The sequence below is a fragment of the Crotalus tigris genome, unplaced genomic scaffold (assembly GCF_016545835.1).
Source record: "Crotalus tigris isolate CLP2741 ecotype Arizona unplaced genomic scaffold, ASM1654583v1 scf7180000017735.2152567, whole genome shotgun sequence".
Classification (NCBI taxonomy): domain Eukaryota; kingdom Metazoa; phylum Chordata; class Lepidosauria; order Squamata; family Viperidae; genus Crotalus; species Crotalus tigris.
In genome coordinates, this window is record NW_024096601.1 from 256,301 (window position 1) to 272,985 (window position 16,685).

The 16,685-nt window shown below is 42.2% G+C and overlaps 1 protein-coding gene and 1 long non-coding RNA gene across 3 annotated transcripts in view; one reads left to right on the top strand and one right to left on the bottom strand.

Moving 5' to 3' along the window:
* NPTN (neuroplastin) overlaps positions 1–3,711 on the top strand; it is a 27,614-nt gene extending 23,903 nt beyond the window's left edge. The window contains exons 7-9 of one of the 2 annotated variants that reach the window (XM_039339433.1): positions 868–877; positions 2,018–2,091; positions 2,689–3,711. In XM_039339433.1, the coding sequence (XP_039195367.1) occupies positions 868–877; positions 2,018–2,078 (71 nt within the window). In that variant the 3' untranslated portion in view covers positions 2,079–2,091; positions 2,689–3,711. Of the gene's footprint in view, positions 1–855; positions 878–2,017; positions 2,092–2,688 lie in introns of both variants that reach the window. The other variant, XM_039339431.1, reaches the window with a different exon arrangement.
* The window catches only part of LOC120306346, a 25,068-nt gene extending 17,588 nt beyond the window's left edge, over positions 1–7,480 (bottom strand). Inside the window, exons 1-2 of the long non-coding RNA XR_005556251.1 lie at positions 7,425–7,480; positions 5,386–5,427 (exon numbers count right to left, since the gene is read on the bottom strand). This is a non-coding gene — a long non-coding RNA (uncharacterized LOC120306346). The remainder of the gene's footprint in view (positions 1–5,385; positions 5,428–7,424) is intronic.
* Between the last annotated feature and the right edge of the window lie 9,205 nt (positions 7,481–16,685).

Here is a 16,685-nt window from a genome sequence, read left to right on the forward strand (position 1 = left end):
GTGAAGGTGTTCTACACAGCACATGTTATGGATTCGGTTTTTTTATTGCTTAAAATCTGCCTCTCTTCTATACTCCGTGTAAGGTAAAGTACAAACGAAAAGTCAAGTTGATCATAAAGAAGCCTACGTGAAAAGGGACAAGTTGATTATTATTATTATTATTTTTTCCTAATCTTCTAAAATTATAAAGGGACAAAATTCTGGCCCTCCCAGGTAACAAGCTGAAATGTCTGTGTATTAGCTGGGTAATATCATTTGTGTATGTAATCACAACAAAAGCTTGCTGCTTTTGGAGGGGCCGTTTTGTATCAATCCAAATTACATCTACCACCTTCTGAAATATTTTATTCAGAACTTCGCGCAAAGTGTCTGAAAGATGACTTTGGAAAAAGAGACAGGACACACATGAAATCATGTACCAAGCATTTCTGGGGAGAGCTAAGATGGTGGGGAAAGCATTGATTTTAGAAACAAACAGCAGGATTTTACAACTGAAATGTTGGTTTGTCTTCTCATCTCTCTTGTAAGATTGAACTACTGGAATTTGGGGATAAGATGAGTATATCCACATTTGCAAGAATCTGTCCACTTAACAGTTACAGTTTTCCACGATAAAGCATTCAAAAAGTGTTGACTGAAATGATTTTGAACAGCCGACTTTGTCATCTAAACTCAAATCCAGGAAAAAAAAAAATCCCTTCATGAAATCTTTGCAATTTCAAATGGAATGGCCTTTAGATAAAGCTATTGATAGACAATATTTTGTACTCTCCCTCAAAAGTTTACCACAGAACCTAATAGCCTTTTTTTTCCTTCTCTCTTTCCTTCATTGGATCACAATCCATCTTCTTGCAGACGATGAACCAGCTGGCCCAATGTAAGTATTTCATGGATCTGGTCCTCCTATCCCAGATCATTTTGTGCTCTAAATGTTCCATCTTTCAGGCAAGTATATATGAATGTAAAGCAAAATATTTCAAGGCAATGAAGGGTTGTTCTTTCGAGAGTTAGCGTATAATGAACATTTCCATGTTGCAGAGAAAAGTCCTCATCCAAGGCAGTGCTTCTCAATCTTAGCAATTTTAAGATATGTGCACTTCAATTCCCAGAATTCCCCAGGGGTGTGGCGATTAAGAACCTGTCACGTTGATTTTGTTTTGTTTTGTTTTTTTGTTTGCTTACTCTGGCCTTTTAAGTCTCATGGTAGATCAGTCGAGATTATTTTTGCATGCAATTAACTATCAGAAAAGGGAGGAGCAATAGAAGTGGTGATGTTAGTGCAGTGGTTCTCAACCTTTTTAATGCCGCGATCCCCAACCGGTCGTAAGTCGAAGACTACTCAACCGGTCGTAAGTCGAGGACTACTCAACTGGTGCAGAATGGGACTTTTGGCGGGCTCAGCAGGGCAGAGACAGCCTGGACAATTCCTACTGGCTTTTGAAAGCCAATAGAATTAGACTCTATTCAAGAGAGTCTATTCTATTGGCTTTCAAAAGCCAACAGAATAAAAGGGAGTAGCACAGCTAAGGAAAAGGGGGAAAAAAATGGCAGACTGCGTTGTTTGGCGACCCCCGTGAAATGGTCGTTCGACCCCAGTGGAATTGCTACCTTGAACAGAGTTATTTGGGGAAAAGAAAAATTACATAAAACAAATCCTTCCCCAGAGAGAGAGGAACTTTTAAAAATAGCAGTATAACAAAGAGTATAATAAATAGAAAGCAGTGCATTGTACCCAAGTGAATGTAAATAATGCGTTCAACTGCCGCTAAAATGATTCTTCTGGAAGGTCATCTCTATTTTCTCCACAAGGTTCTGCCGTGGTTTATATCAGTGCTTCTCACCCTCAGCAACTTGAAGATATATGGGCTTTAACTCCCAGAATTCATCATCTTAAAATTGCTGAGATTCAGAAGCACTGGTCTAGAAGGCCCCTTCCTCTCATCATATGGTAAATATTTTTTTGTTCATAACTTTAGTTTTTTCTCAACTTAATTTGGATGTCATTTTGTTTTTATAGGAAAACTAATTCCACAAACAACCATAAAGATAAAAATCTACGTCAGAGAAATACAAATTAAAAGCAACGCTTATGTAAGTTCGTATAAAATGTTCCTCAAAACTGTGTTTTCATATGTATTGATTTACTTATCCGTTTGGGTTTTTGAAAATGCAAAAGGGCTAAATATAATTGCATAAGACTGAGTCATCTATATATAAGAAATTTGCAGGTTAAGCTGCACTAACACTGAATAGAGCCAGCCCTACTGCTGAACATTTTTTAAACATATTTTTGGCTAGTGGGATAATAAAAATTGGACCCGCATTACACACACAGATGGCCCACATTTATACAGGATTATAATGATCCACTGTGGCATGGCTCTTTAAAAAAAAATTGGTGAGCCTTTTTAAAAACAAGCAAACACAGTGATTCTACCTGTTTTCATTTCAACAAAGAAAACCCAATTTTTATGGTTTTTATAAACGCATACACAGCTTTCCTGACAGTAAACAACTTGTAACAAAAAGTTTTTGTCTTCTGCCATCTCTTTATTTGTGTTTAGAAGCAAGCCCCCTAGAACTTGCTTTTGCTTATCTTTGAGAAAGCGTGTAGCCCTACCATTTTGTTCTAGCTTATTGTAATTAGGCATTTCAGTAATCGCTAATTGTTGTTGTTGTTTTTTCCAGAGCTGTACATTTGAGAGACTGATAGAAACGCCACTTGCTAGACTGAACTCCGAAGGTTGATTTGCAAACACCATTTTTCTCTGATGCTTTCCTTTGAAGTGGGCAACGGTGACCGTCTCAAGCATGCCTTATTTAGCCGATACTTTTACTAATGCTTCAGAATAGAAGATGTAAACTATTCTGGGCTTGATATGCTGTGGGAATGTTGCTTTTTTTTTTCCTTTGAGAACACTAAGTATTACAAGTAAGAAGTCCAATCATGCATGCAGCATTTTATTTTTTTTTTACTTAACGTAGCTATTAAAACAATGAGCTCTGAAATGCACCTGCTGCCATCTAGTGAAAACCTTTTGTAAAGTACAGCAAAACCTAAAATATATACAGTATATATTTATATTTGGAGGGTGGGGAAACCAAACTACAGTGAGTATTTGATTTTTAAGCTGCTGAATTCATTCCTTATATTGTACGTCTGAGAGAATTATGTCCAGTATGTAGGAAGAATAGTGTAAACTGATATTGGTCCTAAGGGCTCAATCTGTACAGAAAGAATTGAGATATCCTATAATTATAGAATGCAGGATGTGATCTAACCCAAAAGACAGTGATGGTGAAATACAGTGAGATACTTTTGTTTATATACATATTATGGCTTTAATTTTACCCCCCCCCCTTTAAATCATGTATATTTTTCATCTTTTTTTGCACTGATGGGTTGACAGTCTTGTACATTCAATTCAGGCTGAATTTTATAATTTCTCCTCCCTTTTTGTTTTGTTTTAATGATGTTGAAACAACATCACGGCATGGTGATACTCTATGCAACTCGTTTGTTTCATTTTTGGCATTATTCCATGTTGATTTAGGATGACTGTAGAATCACAGACATTACAGGGTTTTTAGGTGAGGGGCGTATCTGTAGATGCATGAAACTTGTGGTTGTGTATATTGTGCAACGCTAATGTATAAAAGGGATTCCACTGTTTTTAAAAATAAAGCCTAAATAAAACCGTAGCTCTGGGACCATTTTTAAATTGGAACGTTCTTGAATCAGGATCAAATGGGGTGGCTTCGTGTCATTATCCGTTCTTCTTTACTATCTCCCCAAACAGCTTTGTGACAGTCCTGTTCCTCGAGGTTGTACATGGGATACTCAGCTGTTCTCAAAACCTTGTAGCGTTTCATCTACTTCTCCACCCTGTCTACAAATGCATGGAAGATCTCAAGGAGATAGTCTAAATCCCTCTGCCCCACCCGCCAGAGACGCCCTGGATCGGCCCCAACCCTGCCCAGCTCCCACAGGCGTCTCCCCCCCCCCCACGAGCAACATCGAGATGGTCACGCCCACCTCTGCCATCCCCTCCCAGTCTGCCGTGATCACAGCCATGCCCCCCAATGGGCCACGCCCCCCCCCCCTGAGGGCACCACAGCCCTGGCACTGGGATAAATAAGTGGGGTTTGGGTTGCAGTTTGGGCACTCGGTCTCTAAAAGGTTCGCCATCACTGGTATAGGTTCTGCATGAGCGGGGGGCTGGACTAGAAGACCTCCAAGGTCCCTTCCAGCTTCTATTCCATTCTACTCCATTCTACTCCATTCTATTCTATTCTATTCTATTCTATTCTATTCTATTCTATTCTACAATCCTATTCTATTCCATTCCATTCCATTCTATTCTACAATCTATTCTGTTCCAATTCTAACACGTCACCATCAGATACATTTCTGGGATGTGGAGGCTACTTATCTATCCCACCGGGTCAGATATGGTGAGTGCCCTCCTGGTCCCTTCCCTCAAGTCAGTGGTTCTCAACCTTTTTAATGCCGTGACCCCCAACCAGTCGTAAGTCGAGGACTACTCAACCGGTCATAAGTCAAGGACTACTCAACTGGTGCAGCACCGTTTGCAGAATGGGACTTTTGGCGGGCTCAGCAGGGCAGAGACAGCCTAGACAATTCCTATTGGCTTTTGAAAGCCAATAGAATTAGACTCTATTCAAGAGAGTCTATTCTATTGGCTTTCAAAAGCCAATAGAATAAAAGGGAGTAGCACAGCTAAGGAAAAGGGGGAAAAATGGCGGACTGCATTGTTTGGCGACCCCCGTGAAATGGTCGTTCGACCCAAAATGGAGTCCCGACCCACAGGTGGAGAACCACTGCCTTAAGTGGTACTATCTAGGAGAACTTGGAAGGCCGCTTTCTTGTAACTTGACCCTGTCCTGTGGAACCTCCTTCCCCTTGAGATCCCAGCAGCCCCTCAACCGCCTTTCCTTCTAGAACCCCTTGAAGAGCGGGTCCTTCCCACAAGGGCCGGGGTAGGGTGAGCCTGGAGCCCAGAAGATGGCACAAGGATGTCTGGGAGAGGTTGCCCCTAGACACCATTTCTTGAGGCTTTCTTCTGATAGTTGTGGGGAAGGGTGTTTTCATTGGCTCGCGTTCCACCCAGGATTAAGGTTACAATACGGGCAACGAGGTAATTTAAAAAAAAAACACATCAGGAGCCGGTTTGGGGTAGCGGTGAAGGGGTTGGCCTAGAAACCAGAAGTTGGTACGTTCTGGGTCTCCCTTAGGCAAAGCCTGCTGGGTGACATGGGGCCAGTCTCCTGCTCTCAGCCCGACCTACCTCGCCGGGTTGTTGTGGGGAAAATGGAAGGAGGTAGGAGTAGTACCTAGGTTACAGTATAAAGTAATACTCTTACCTTTGAAAACGTCCGGTGGGCAGCACATACATTTAATAAAAGCTGGATAAAAGAAAAATCAAGAATGAAAGGATTGTGGGGAATGTCTATTTGTATTCTATTTCTCTTCACACACACACACACACACACACCCTCTCCCTTTTCCATCTAAGAGGGGTTATTGTCCAATAGGTCAACATTAAAATTACGTCTTCTACCTTCAGATGGCTGCACCTTGCTACTTTTCCAGGCGAGACCTTGCCTTGCCCTTTGCTTGGCGTGTTTTGTCGTTCCCTGCTGTGACTTTGTCACATTTCTCGGCGCCCATTCCTTCTTCCAGCCAGCTGCTGAGGAATCCCTGGGGCCATGTTGAGCAGCCTCTTCCAAGCTGCATTGAAAACCTTCCCTCTGCCTTTGTAGCAGATGACAGGGTTTGTGTCTCATCTTTTTGAATATACTCAGCATGCATTAAGATAAAGCATCTATTCTGGGTATTTCCAGAGACATTTGAAAAGCCAAGGCCGACATAAAATATGCCATAATAGAACATTATTTGCTGCATGTCTAATGTTAGCTTCCTCCTTTCCTTTCTTCTGTCTCTCCTTCCTTCCACCCTCCCTCTCTCCCTTCCTGTCTCCTTCCTTCCTTCCTTCCTTCCTTCCTTCCTTCCTTCCTTCCTTCCTTCCTTCCTTCCTCTAATACAAGAAAATAAAAAAGAGATGAGTGGAATATACATTGAAACCTTGCAAGAAAGAAATAAAAGAAGACCTGTGAATAAGATCAAATTGTGCTTTTAAAAAAAAAAATCTGGATCACCCAGAATCACTCTTCCATCAGTGCAGAGATAACCAAATGTTGAGAGGACAGGTGTTTTATCAAAATGCACTTGCATTTCTCTCATTAGTGAGATTTCAGAGAACCTTCTGCTAGCGCAGTGGTTCTCAACCTTTTTAATGCCGCAACCCCCAACCGATCGTAAGTCGAGGACTACTCAACTGGTGCAACACCGTTTGCAGAATGGGACTTTTGGTGGGCTCAGCAGGGCAGAGACAGCCTGGACTATTCCTATTGGCTTTTGAAAGCCAATAGAATTAGACTCTATTCAAGAGAGTCTATTCTATTGGCTTTCAAAAGCCAATAGAATAAAAGGGAGTAGCACAGCTAAGGAAAAGGGGGGGAAATGGCGGACTGCGTTGTTTGGCGACCCCCGTGAAATGGTCGTTTGACCCCAAATGGGGTCCCGACCCACAGGTTGAGAACCACTGTGCTAGCGTAACCGTACCATAAAGGTAGCATTAGTACTCATGGTTGGTGTTTCTTGCCTGGACTACCTGGCAGGAACGTCAGAAGGGACAACAGGCCAATAAAAGATGGATATATTAGGAATTTAAGCTTTTCGGGAGCTGAAGGCCTTCGCTGCACCCATTTAAAATCTCGGGTAGGTTTTCTTAGTTTCTAATGGACAGGCGGGCAAAATAGGAACCTTGGTTATATTGTGTCCTTAAAACCACTCAGGCCCTCCAAAATGAAAATCAAAAGTCCAGACGTTTTGGAGAATGGCACCATAGGAAGACAGTTGGAAGGAAAGGGAGGGAGGGAGGGAGGGAGGAAGGAAGGAAGGAAGGAAGGAAGGAAGGAAGGAAGGAAGGAAGGAAGGAAGGAAGGAAGGAGAGACAGAAGAAAGGAAGGGAGGGAGGGAAGAAGCTAACATTAGACATGCAGCAAATAATGTTCTATTATGGCATATTTTATGCCATAATAACAGAGTTGGAAGGGACCTTGGAGGTCTTCCAGTCCAACCTCCTGCACAAGCAGGAGTCCCTATCCCACCGGTTGGCAACCTGTGGCTGCAGAGCCGCATGTGGCTCTTTGAGCCTTCCCCTGTGGCTCCCAGCCTCCTCCGCCATTTGCAGAGAGAGACAGAGACAGAGAGAGGCAATTGCGCTTCCCTCTTCTCTCTCTCTCTCTCTCTCTGTGTGTGTGTGTGTGTGTGTGTGTGTGTGTGTGTGTGTGTGTGTGTGTGTGTGTGTGTGTGTGTAAGTAAAAGAGAGGGCACTCACAGTGTTCTCCGACGAGCTGAAAAGCTTATTTTGGCAGCATTCCTCCCTTTGCTGCGTCCCTGCAGGAAGCAGGAAGGGCAGGAGAGAGCTAGCTAGCTCAGCATGGCTGACTCAGGAATTCTGGGAGTTGAAGTCCATGAGTCATAAAAGAGCCGAGGTTGCCTACCCCTGAACTTGTTGGAGAACAGTTTGAAGCCAGTTTGCCAGGTGAGCAGAAGATTGCAGAGGGGGGGGGAGAGAAAGAGAGAGAGAGAGGGAGAGAGAGAGAGAGAGAAAGAGAGGGGGAGATGAAAGAGAGAAAGGGAAAGGAAAGAGAGAGAGAGAAAGAAAGAAATGAAAGAAAGAAAGAGAAAGAAAGAAAGAAAGAAAGAAAGAAAGAAAGAAAGAAAGAAAGAAAGAAAGAAAGAAAGAAAGAAAGAAAGAAAGAAAGAAAGAAAGAAAGAAGGAGGGAGAGAAAGAGAGACAGAGAGAGACCCTTTTGACATCTCAAATGAAGATAACTGCATATATCCTTTTTTACTTTTATTATAGGTGTATGTATGTATGTATGTATGTGTGTGTGTGTGTGTGTGTGTGTGTGTGTGTGTGTGTGTATATATATATATATATATATATATATATATATATATATATATATATTTGGATATATATATGTGTGTGTGTGTGTGTGTATGTATACACACACACACACAATAAAGGTAAAAAAGGATATATGCAGTGTTATCTTCATTTTAGATATCAAAAGGGTTTTGCGGCTCCTGGTGTTTTGTTTTCGGTGGGAAACGGGTTCAAGTGGCTCTTTGAGTGTTTTGGGTTGCCTACCCCTGGACTAGACATACCCAATTCCTGCAACCGTTCTTCATACGTTTTAGCCTCCAGTCTGCTAATAACGTAACATAAGGGTTGAGCGCTGGGCTTGGCTAGTCCAGCCATTTGTTCTCCTAATGACCAACACACGTCTCTAGACAGTCTTCAGAGACAGTCCCATTGCCATTGAGGCTAATAGCCACGACTTACCCAACTCTTTAGAAAATCCCATTTTTAGCAAGTTTCCTAAAAGCTTCTTAAATGGAATTTCTAAAAGGCACCAGACCACATACTAAGAGGTTGGCAGCTAGTTTTGACATATCTCACGGTGAAATTAGCTGAAATTTAGTATCAATTGAGTAAGTATTAAGGCAGTGGTTCTCAACCTGTGGGTCGGGACCCCATTTGGGGTCGAACGACCATTTCACGGGGGTCGCCAAACAATGCAGTCCCCCCTTTTCCTTAGCTGTGCTACTCCCTTTTATTCTATTGGCTTTTGAAAGCCAATAGAATAGACTCTCTTGAATAGAGTCTAATTCTATTAGCTTTCAAAAGCCAATAGGAATTGTCCAGGCTGTCTCTGCCCTGCTGAGCCCGCCCAAAGTCCCATTCTGCAAACGGTGCTGCACCAGTTGAGTAGTCCTCGACTTATGACCGGCTGAGTAGTCCTCGACTTACTACCGGTTGGGGGTCGCAGCATTAAAAAGGTTGAGAACCACTGTATTAAGGCATTGTTTTTTTCTCAGAAATCTTTTTGTAAAGATCATAGTCCCACTGGTTTATTTTTCTGAATCTTTAATGGGAAATCTTACAACAGCTAAAGGTTAAGCTTTCTAAATTCTCTGCTCACATTATAAGGAGTTGAAGGAAGTTGTTGGGAGTTCAGGCATAAAGTGAATTACACACTGATTATTTATGGATAAATTGCCTGCTTTTCAACAGCAATCACTATCGCCTCCTCCTCAAAAGGGCTGGATGGATCTCCAGGATGTTTGTGTCCATGCACAAAGCTGGCTAAATTGTCTGCCTTCTATCGAATTTCCTTGGTCAAGATCACCAGTGTGGGAAGTCAGCCACCCAGAGAAAGAAATATTTTTTGGAAATATTTAAGAGGCAGAATATATTTCCCTAAAGCAGAGGTTCTCAACCTGTGGATCGGGACCCCATTTGGGGTCGAACAACCATTTCATGAGGGTCGCCAAACAACGCAGTCCGCCATTTTTTCCCCCCTTTTCCTTAGCTGTGCTTCTCCCTTTTATTCTATTGGCTTTTGAAAGCCAATAGAATAGACTCTCTTGAATAGAGTCTAACTCTATTGGCTTTCAAAAGCCAATAGGAATTGTCCAGGCTGTCTCTGCCCTGCTGAGCCCGCCAAAAGTCCCATTCTGCAAACGGTGCTGCACCAGTTGAGTAGTCCTCGACTTACGACCGGTTGAGTAGTCCTCAACTTATGACCGGTTGGGGGTCGCAGCATTAAAAAGGTTGAGAACCACTGCCCTAAAGGATTTTAAAAGCAGAAACCATCCCTGCCCCCAAGTCTCTCTGTCCCAAGCAGAAACCAGCTCTGTAGAAATGCAGATGTAAACCATTCAGGAAAATTAAGAAGACAAAGACACCTAAAATCTACATACCCCACCCAAACTCTAAGACAGGACATAATAGAATTAACACAGAGATGCCAAAGGGTCAAAACTCATGCCACAGGAACAACTCCAAACAAAAGGCTCAAGAAGGTATAAAAACCTACTCCCTACATGTGCTCACTCTCTTTTCTTCTAGAGCCATCTTTCTGTCTGGCTCTCCTCTTCAATAAACGGCAATCTTCTTTCTAAAGCAGTCACCATGTTCTTTATTCACGGCTTGGATTGAACCATGATGAAGACTTTTTTTTATTGAAAATTTTTATTTTTTCCATTTAAACATTATAAAAATACAATACAATTTTAAAATAAGATAAATTCATAACCATTAGTGCGACCTGCCCACTCCCCCCAGGCTGCGTCCACCCTTTCTTAAAACATTCCCTACTTCCCTCCTCTTTGATGAAGACTTTTCCTTCAACACCAGCTTCCCAGGTTTCATTTTTCAGAGGAAAGAGCCTCATCTTGAGGCAGATGGACTACCTAAACAATGTTCTAGCTCACCAACTCTTTTAAAGGGCTGGAGGCTAGCCATGGTTTTCCAGTAGGTTTCCAAGCCCAGAGTTCAAAATGCTGGTTACTACCCGATGGATCCACCTTCTCCAGAATAGTTCATCCCTTGAAATCATCTATGGAAGTTTTGCTTAAGGATTTGCCTTCACAAGAAGTCTATCAGAATAGATCTTGAAGGGACCTTGGAGGTCTTCTAGTCCAACCCCCTGCTCAAACAGGAGAACCTATGCCATTTCAGATAGATGGCTGTCCAGTCTCTTCTTAAAAACCTCCAATGATGGAGCACCCACAACTTCTAGAGGCAAAGCTGTTCCGCTGGTTAATTGTTCTCACTGTTAGGAAGTTTCTCCTTAGTTCTAGGTCAGTGATGGCAAACCTTTTAGAGACCGAGTGCCCAAACTGCAACCCAAAACCTATTTGTGTATCGTCGAGTGCCAGGTGGACATGGTCCATTGGGTGGGCATGGCCCATTGGGGTGTGTGTGACCCATTGGGTGAGTGTGGCCCATTGGGTGGGCGTGGCCCACTGGATGGGCATAGCTGTGGTGGTAACGGGTGGGACTAAAAAGTTCAATCAATCAATTCCAACTTTGCGAGATCTTTTTTTTTCCCGCAAGAAGTTGAAATTGCTTGATTGATTGAACCTTTTTTTTTTTCGCACACAGCAAAGCCTAAAGCAAAAAAGTTTTATAAAACCCAGCTGAAGGCCTAGGACTGGGGCAACGGTGCACATGCCAACAGAGAGGGCTCTGCGTGCCACCTGTGGCATGCATGCCATAGGTTCGCCACCACGGTTCTAGGTTGTTTCTCTCCTTGATTAATTTCCATCTATTCCTTCTTCTCTTGCCTTCTGGTTCTTTGGAAAATAAGTTGATCCCCTCTTCTTGGTGGCAGCCCCTCCAATATTGGAACATTGCTATCATGCCCCCCCTAGTCCTTCTTTTCTCTAGACTAGCCAAACTCAAATCCTGCAACCGTTCTTCATAAGCCCTTTAATCGTCTTAGTTGCTCTTATCTGCACTTTTCCCAAAGTGAACGCAGGAGACCTGCATTTGACTTGTTCACGTTCAACAATTCAGGAGGTCAGGCCACCCTCTTGACCTTTTCACTACCTCTTGTCCAGTTGTCCTTGTGGCATCATAGATTACTGAAATTTCACATTCTCTGCATGTTTTGCCTGGGCTAACCAGGAGAAGACGAGGACAGAACCATCCTTCCTCACTAGGTGGCGCTGTCACATCTCCCAGGAAAACGTGAAAGGCTGGTATGAAAATTCTCCCCCCCCCCCCCAACATACACACACTTTATCTCTGCAGGCAACTTTTAGTGATCGAAAAAAATATGCAATGGAAAAGAGGGCTAAATTTCCAGTTCAGATGACTTTTGCTAATAATGATAACTGACGCAGTATTTTTGCATTTTTTTTTTAGGGCTTTTTTAAAAAATTTTATTATTCCATTTTTGCAGGTCTCTCCTTGGCTCCTACTTTTCTCGTTGCTTAGCAATGTGAGCCCTTGATTTTAAGACATCCCACACAAAGTTGTGTTCTCTTCTGGTCTCCCTGAAGAGCTACGGTTTGTGAGATCAGAGAAGGAAGCTTGGACAATGGACGTGCGCTGACTTATTAAGATCCCTAGGTGACAATGGTCTTCTCTCTCTCTCTCTCTCTCTCTCTCTCTCTCTCTCTCTCTCTGTGTGTGTGTGTGTGTGTGTGTGTGTGTGTGTGTGTGTCTGTGTGAATGATCTTAGTGTCTTTTAAAAGACAAAAATCCAGGTCAGTTTGGAGAAACGTGGATGTCAAAATACTCAGGGGGGGAGGAGATGGCAATTCTTCCCTCCCCCCCCAAACCTAAAAACACACATGCACAAGCACCCCGAGCAACCAAACCATCTGATTACTTCTATCTGGACAAGCACAGGGAATCGTTCAGCAGGACTTCCCTGTGTGCACTCAGTTGCTGTGGATGATAAGAATAGTAATAGTCGCTCCAAGATGTTTCTGTTCCTGTGTCCAAAGTCATGGATGCTTTTAAAGCAGACTCTTCCACTTGCAGGATTTCCTTTACAGTCTTATGGGGGGGGGGAAGGGAGGGAAGGAGGGAGGGAGAGAGACAGAAAAAAAATTCATATGCTTTTCCAAGATCTCTCCTCTCATCCCTTCCTCTCCCCTACTCTCCCCTATCTACCTTCTCCTCTCCTCTCGTCTCCTCTCCTATCCTCTCCTCTTCTCTTCCCTCTCCTTCTGTCTCTCCTTCCTTTCTTGTTTTCTTCCTTCCTTCCCCATCTGTCTGTCTGTCTGTCTGTCTGTCTATCTATCTATCTATCATCTACTATCTATTATCTATCTGTCTGTCTGTCTATCTATATCTATCATCTATGTATTATCTATGTATTTATCTATCTATCCTTCCATCCACCTATCTACCTACTACCTACCTACTTACCTATCTATCTATCTTCTATCTATCTATCTATTATCTATCTACTATCTATCTGTGTCTGTCTGTCTGTCTGACTGACTGTCTATCTGTCTCTCTCTCTCTCTCATCTATCTATCCTTCCATCTATCTGTCTGTCTGTCTGCCTGTCTCTATCTATCTATCTATCTATCTATCTAGATAGATAGATAGATAGATAGATAGATAGATAATGATAGATAGAGATAGATAATGATAGATAGATAGATAGATAGATAGATAGATAGATAGATAGATAGATAGATAGATAGATAGATAGATAGATAGATCCTATCTCCTCTTCACTTCCCTTTTTGCAAAAACGAATACAAACCCAAAAACACCTCGGAAAGCCCCTTCCAAAGGATGGGCTGATTCCACCAAAACAAAGCTCTCTCTGATACCAGGTAGTTCAGCTTAAACTTGTAATTTATGCCCTTGTGGAAATCAGGGTCACTTAGGCTGAAGGTTCCCAGAGGTGAGTCAATGCTCGCTTTTCATCCTCTGTTCATGATGCACCTTTTCTTCAGGGAAGTTTCCCCGTTTCTTAACTGGGTCGATCCATGATGATGCTCACTTGGCGTGCTTGAATAGCCCAGATAAATATTTTGTAGCTGAGTTAGCCCAGCTCTGACACTTGGCTTCTTTGTGGTTAGCGCAGGATATTGATCTGGTTAGCCCCACATCTTGCTTTTAATGATCACGTTGAGCTTTGCAAACACCAACATCGTTATAGGAGAGGAGAATTGAAGCTGGCTATTGCAGACAAGTGAAACCCCCCCCCCTTTTCTCTCTCTAATGCACAGGATTGCAAAAGCAGTGTTGAATATGAGGGGAAAAGGCCTTGTTTGAGGCGAGTCGAAGAAAGCAACGCTTAGAAGAAAACGTTTAAAATGGAAACTTACTCCAAATTATCTTTTTCTTCCTGGTGTTATTCCATGCTGTGGTCTTTTGAAGAACTGAAATATGAAAAACCTGGTACAGTGTGTGTACAGTGCTGTTTCTATAAAGCCTTAGAAAATCAATAGATAGAATAGGTTGCACCATTAAAATATGGATTTTTTTTTAAATCTAGTTTCAAAAGCTACTTTGCAGTGGAATCTAACTCATGCTTAACAATATTGCACCCGTAAGGGATCTCTCTCCTGGTGGCTTCATGAGTTTTCATGGAAACGATTGTCCCTTGTCTTCTTCCAAGGAGTTTTTTTTTCAACTTCCCCATCTAGCCTATCCCCTTGGGATCACCTAATGGTATCCCATCCAGAAAACATTTGCTTTGCTTTTTCCAAGATGAGCCAAAGTCAGTGACAGTGTCAGAATCCAATTATATTTCATCTCTAGTTATCAACTATAGAAAATACCATTCCTGCCTTCTCTGGATTCTGTCATACGATGAAGGGAAGGGGGTGAACAAAGGGGCTTTATGGCCCTCACTTCCTTCGGTACACTTCAAAGAAACTGGATGTGGATATCACCAAAAGGACTAACCATAACAATGGGGCTATTACCTTTCATGTACTCCTCTCTGAAGTCTCCATCCAGCCGGCAGTAAGGAAAAGGGGGTGGGAGTGTAATGCCTGAGACTGTCGCTGGAAGAAGGGGGTGATTGGGTGGGGCTACTGGGGAACCCCTTAAAACCTTGAATGGGAGAGCTTGGACCCTAAGTCCTGTCTAGAACGCCTACAACCATTTTCTCTTAATAAAGGATGCCTGTTGGAAGAACTATTCCAAGAGTTCTGTCTTCTTAAGATGCAAAGTAGGGTGGGTCCTTACAGACAGCAAGGTTTTGCCCCTTAGTTTTGCCCCTCATGGAGGCTTGCTTACCTTTCTACTCCGGTGGAGAGATGCTTGTTTTCAACCAGATGTTGGTCCGCATCAGCTACAACATCGGTTAGCAACGTTGAGAGTTTTCTTCATTAGTCTTTTCCACTCTTCTTCCTGTAGTCCTGAAGCTGCTCAGCCAGCAGTCTTGAGTCCTGTAGCCCACTTGTCACCAGATGTCTAAGTGACACCTAGCATGGACCTTGTTGATCCCCATGCAACCAATGTGATATGAGTTTTTGTCAATTACATTTCCCCATATTGTTTATGGGACAGATGCTCTTTGTCTAGGTTGAACCTCTGGCCTAGTTCTCATCTTCCTCAGACCATGTAAGCTCCACAACCACATCAAGAGATTATTATGATGGGCTGAACACTCAGCCAGATGTTTAGATTGGTTTTGGCATTTTTATCCACCCATTGAGTTCTTTTCAAAGACCTGGGATAGGTTGTTGTTTGATGGTGGTATTCTCACAGGATGTAAGCTATTCCAAATAAAGCTGCCTTTTGCAATTGACCGATGGTGATTTTTGTCAACGCCAATGGGGTTTCTCTTTCAGTTATTTTAGATTTTCATTTTATCCGTCTTTGTTAACATCCACACCTCCTCATCCCCACCCTGAATTTTAAATAGTTTATATTAGTTGTATCAGACAGATTCACATTCATAGGGCAAAAGAATTAGTACTCATAACTCATACAATTTTTTTTTGTCTGATGTTTCGTGCATCTTCCTCTCTCTGGGAAATTCAAATTGATGGAAAAAATACTTATTTTTTTCCTCCAAGTAACCTCATCTCAAACATCTATTATATGCAAGAGTGAGGAAAAATGACCTGAAGCCCATCAAGCCATTAGCTAGGAATGGTAGCTGCTCTTTCGCTCTCTCTTTTTTTTTTTAAGTTGAGATCTAATTTCAAACTGAGTCATTTATTTATTGTTTTTCCATAAGCTTTCTCAGCACTCTTTTCTCCATTTTTCCCCACTATAAGAAACTGGTGGGATGGGCTGAGCTTCAAAATGTGTTTGGTGATGTCACCTTGATATCTGAACCTCCCGGGCATCTGCTAATATTTGAAATGTAATGTGGAACCTCAAGGTTTTACAGAAGAGACTAGACAGTCAGTTGTCTGAAATGGTATAGGTTCTCCTGCTTGAGCAGGGGCTGGACTACTAGACCTCCAAGGTCCCTTCCAGATTCTACTCTACTCTACTCTACTCTACTCTACTCTACTCTACTCTACTCTACTCTACTCCACTCCACTCCACTCCACTCCACTCCACTCCACTCCATTCTATTCCTCCCCTCTATTCTATTCTATTCTATTCTATTCTATTCTATTCTATTCTATTCTATTCTATTCTATTCTATTCTATTCATTCTTTCCTCTATTCTATTCTATTCTATTCATTAATATAAAATTACATAGAATCTCACTTCCTTGGTTGTCCAACTGATATTCTGCCTAAGGCAAGTCGAACTCACAGCCTAGATTCACTTCAAGTGGGAGGCCAAATACTTTTCTTAGGAGCAGGGCAAAATCAGTTAGAATTCAACCCCGGGAATACATGATGGGCTTTGATCTTCTACAGTTTAGACCTTCACCTTTTTGGGGGGGGAGACCAGAACTTCCAAATTAAGATAGAAGGAATCAAAGGAGATTTTGTTTTTATGAAGATTGTGATGAGCTTACCTCCTTCTTAAAGAGTTCAGATACCAGATATCTCTCATCCTACAACCATCAGAAACTTTGAGGAACATGTAAAATAAAATGAAATGAAAAAAATATTTGGAAGGGAAGAAACACCGTTTCTACAAAACAGTATCAGATGCTCAGATACCGTTTTGAGATTACCAGATGGAGCCTCTGCTCTTTTTTTAGACTAAAGAGAAAAAGCAGATTGTTGAATCTCATTTCCTTTCCAGCCACTCAAAGTGGTCATTCTGTTGATGTTCATGTTGCGTTCTTACAAAAATGGGTTCTTATATTCACGGTAAGCAAAGACTGAAAGCAATGAGAATTT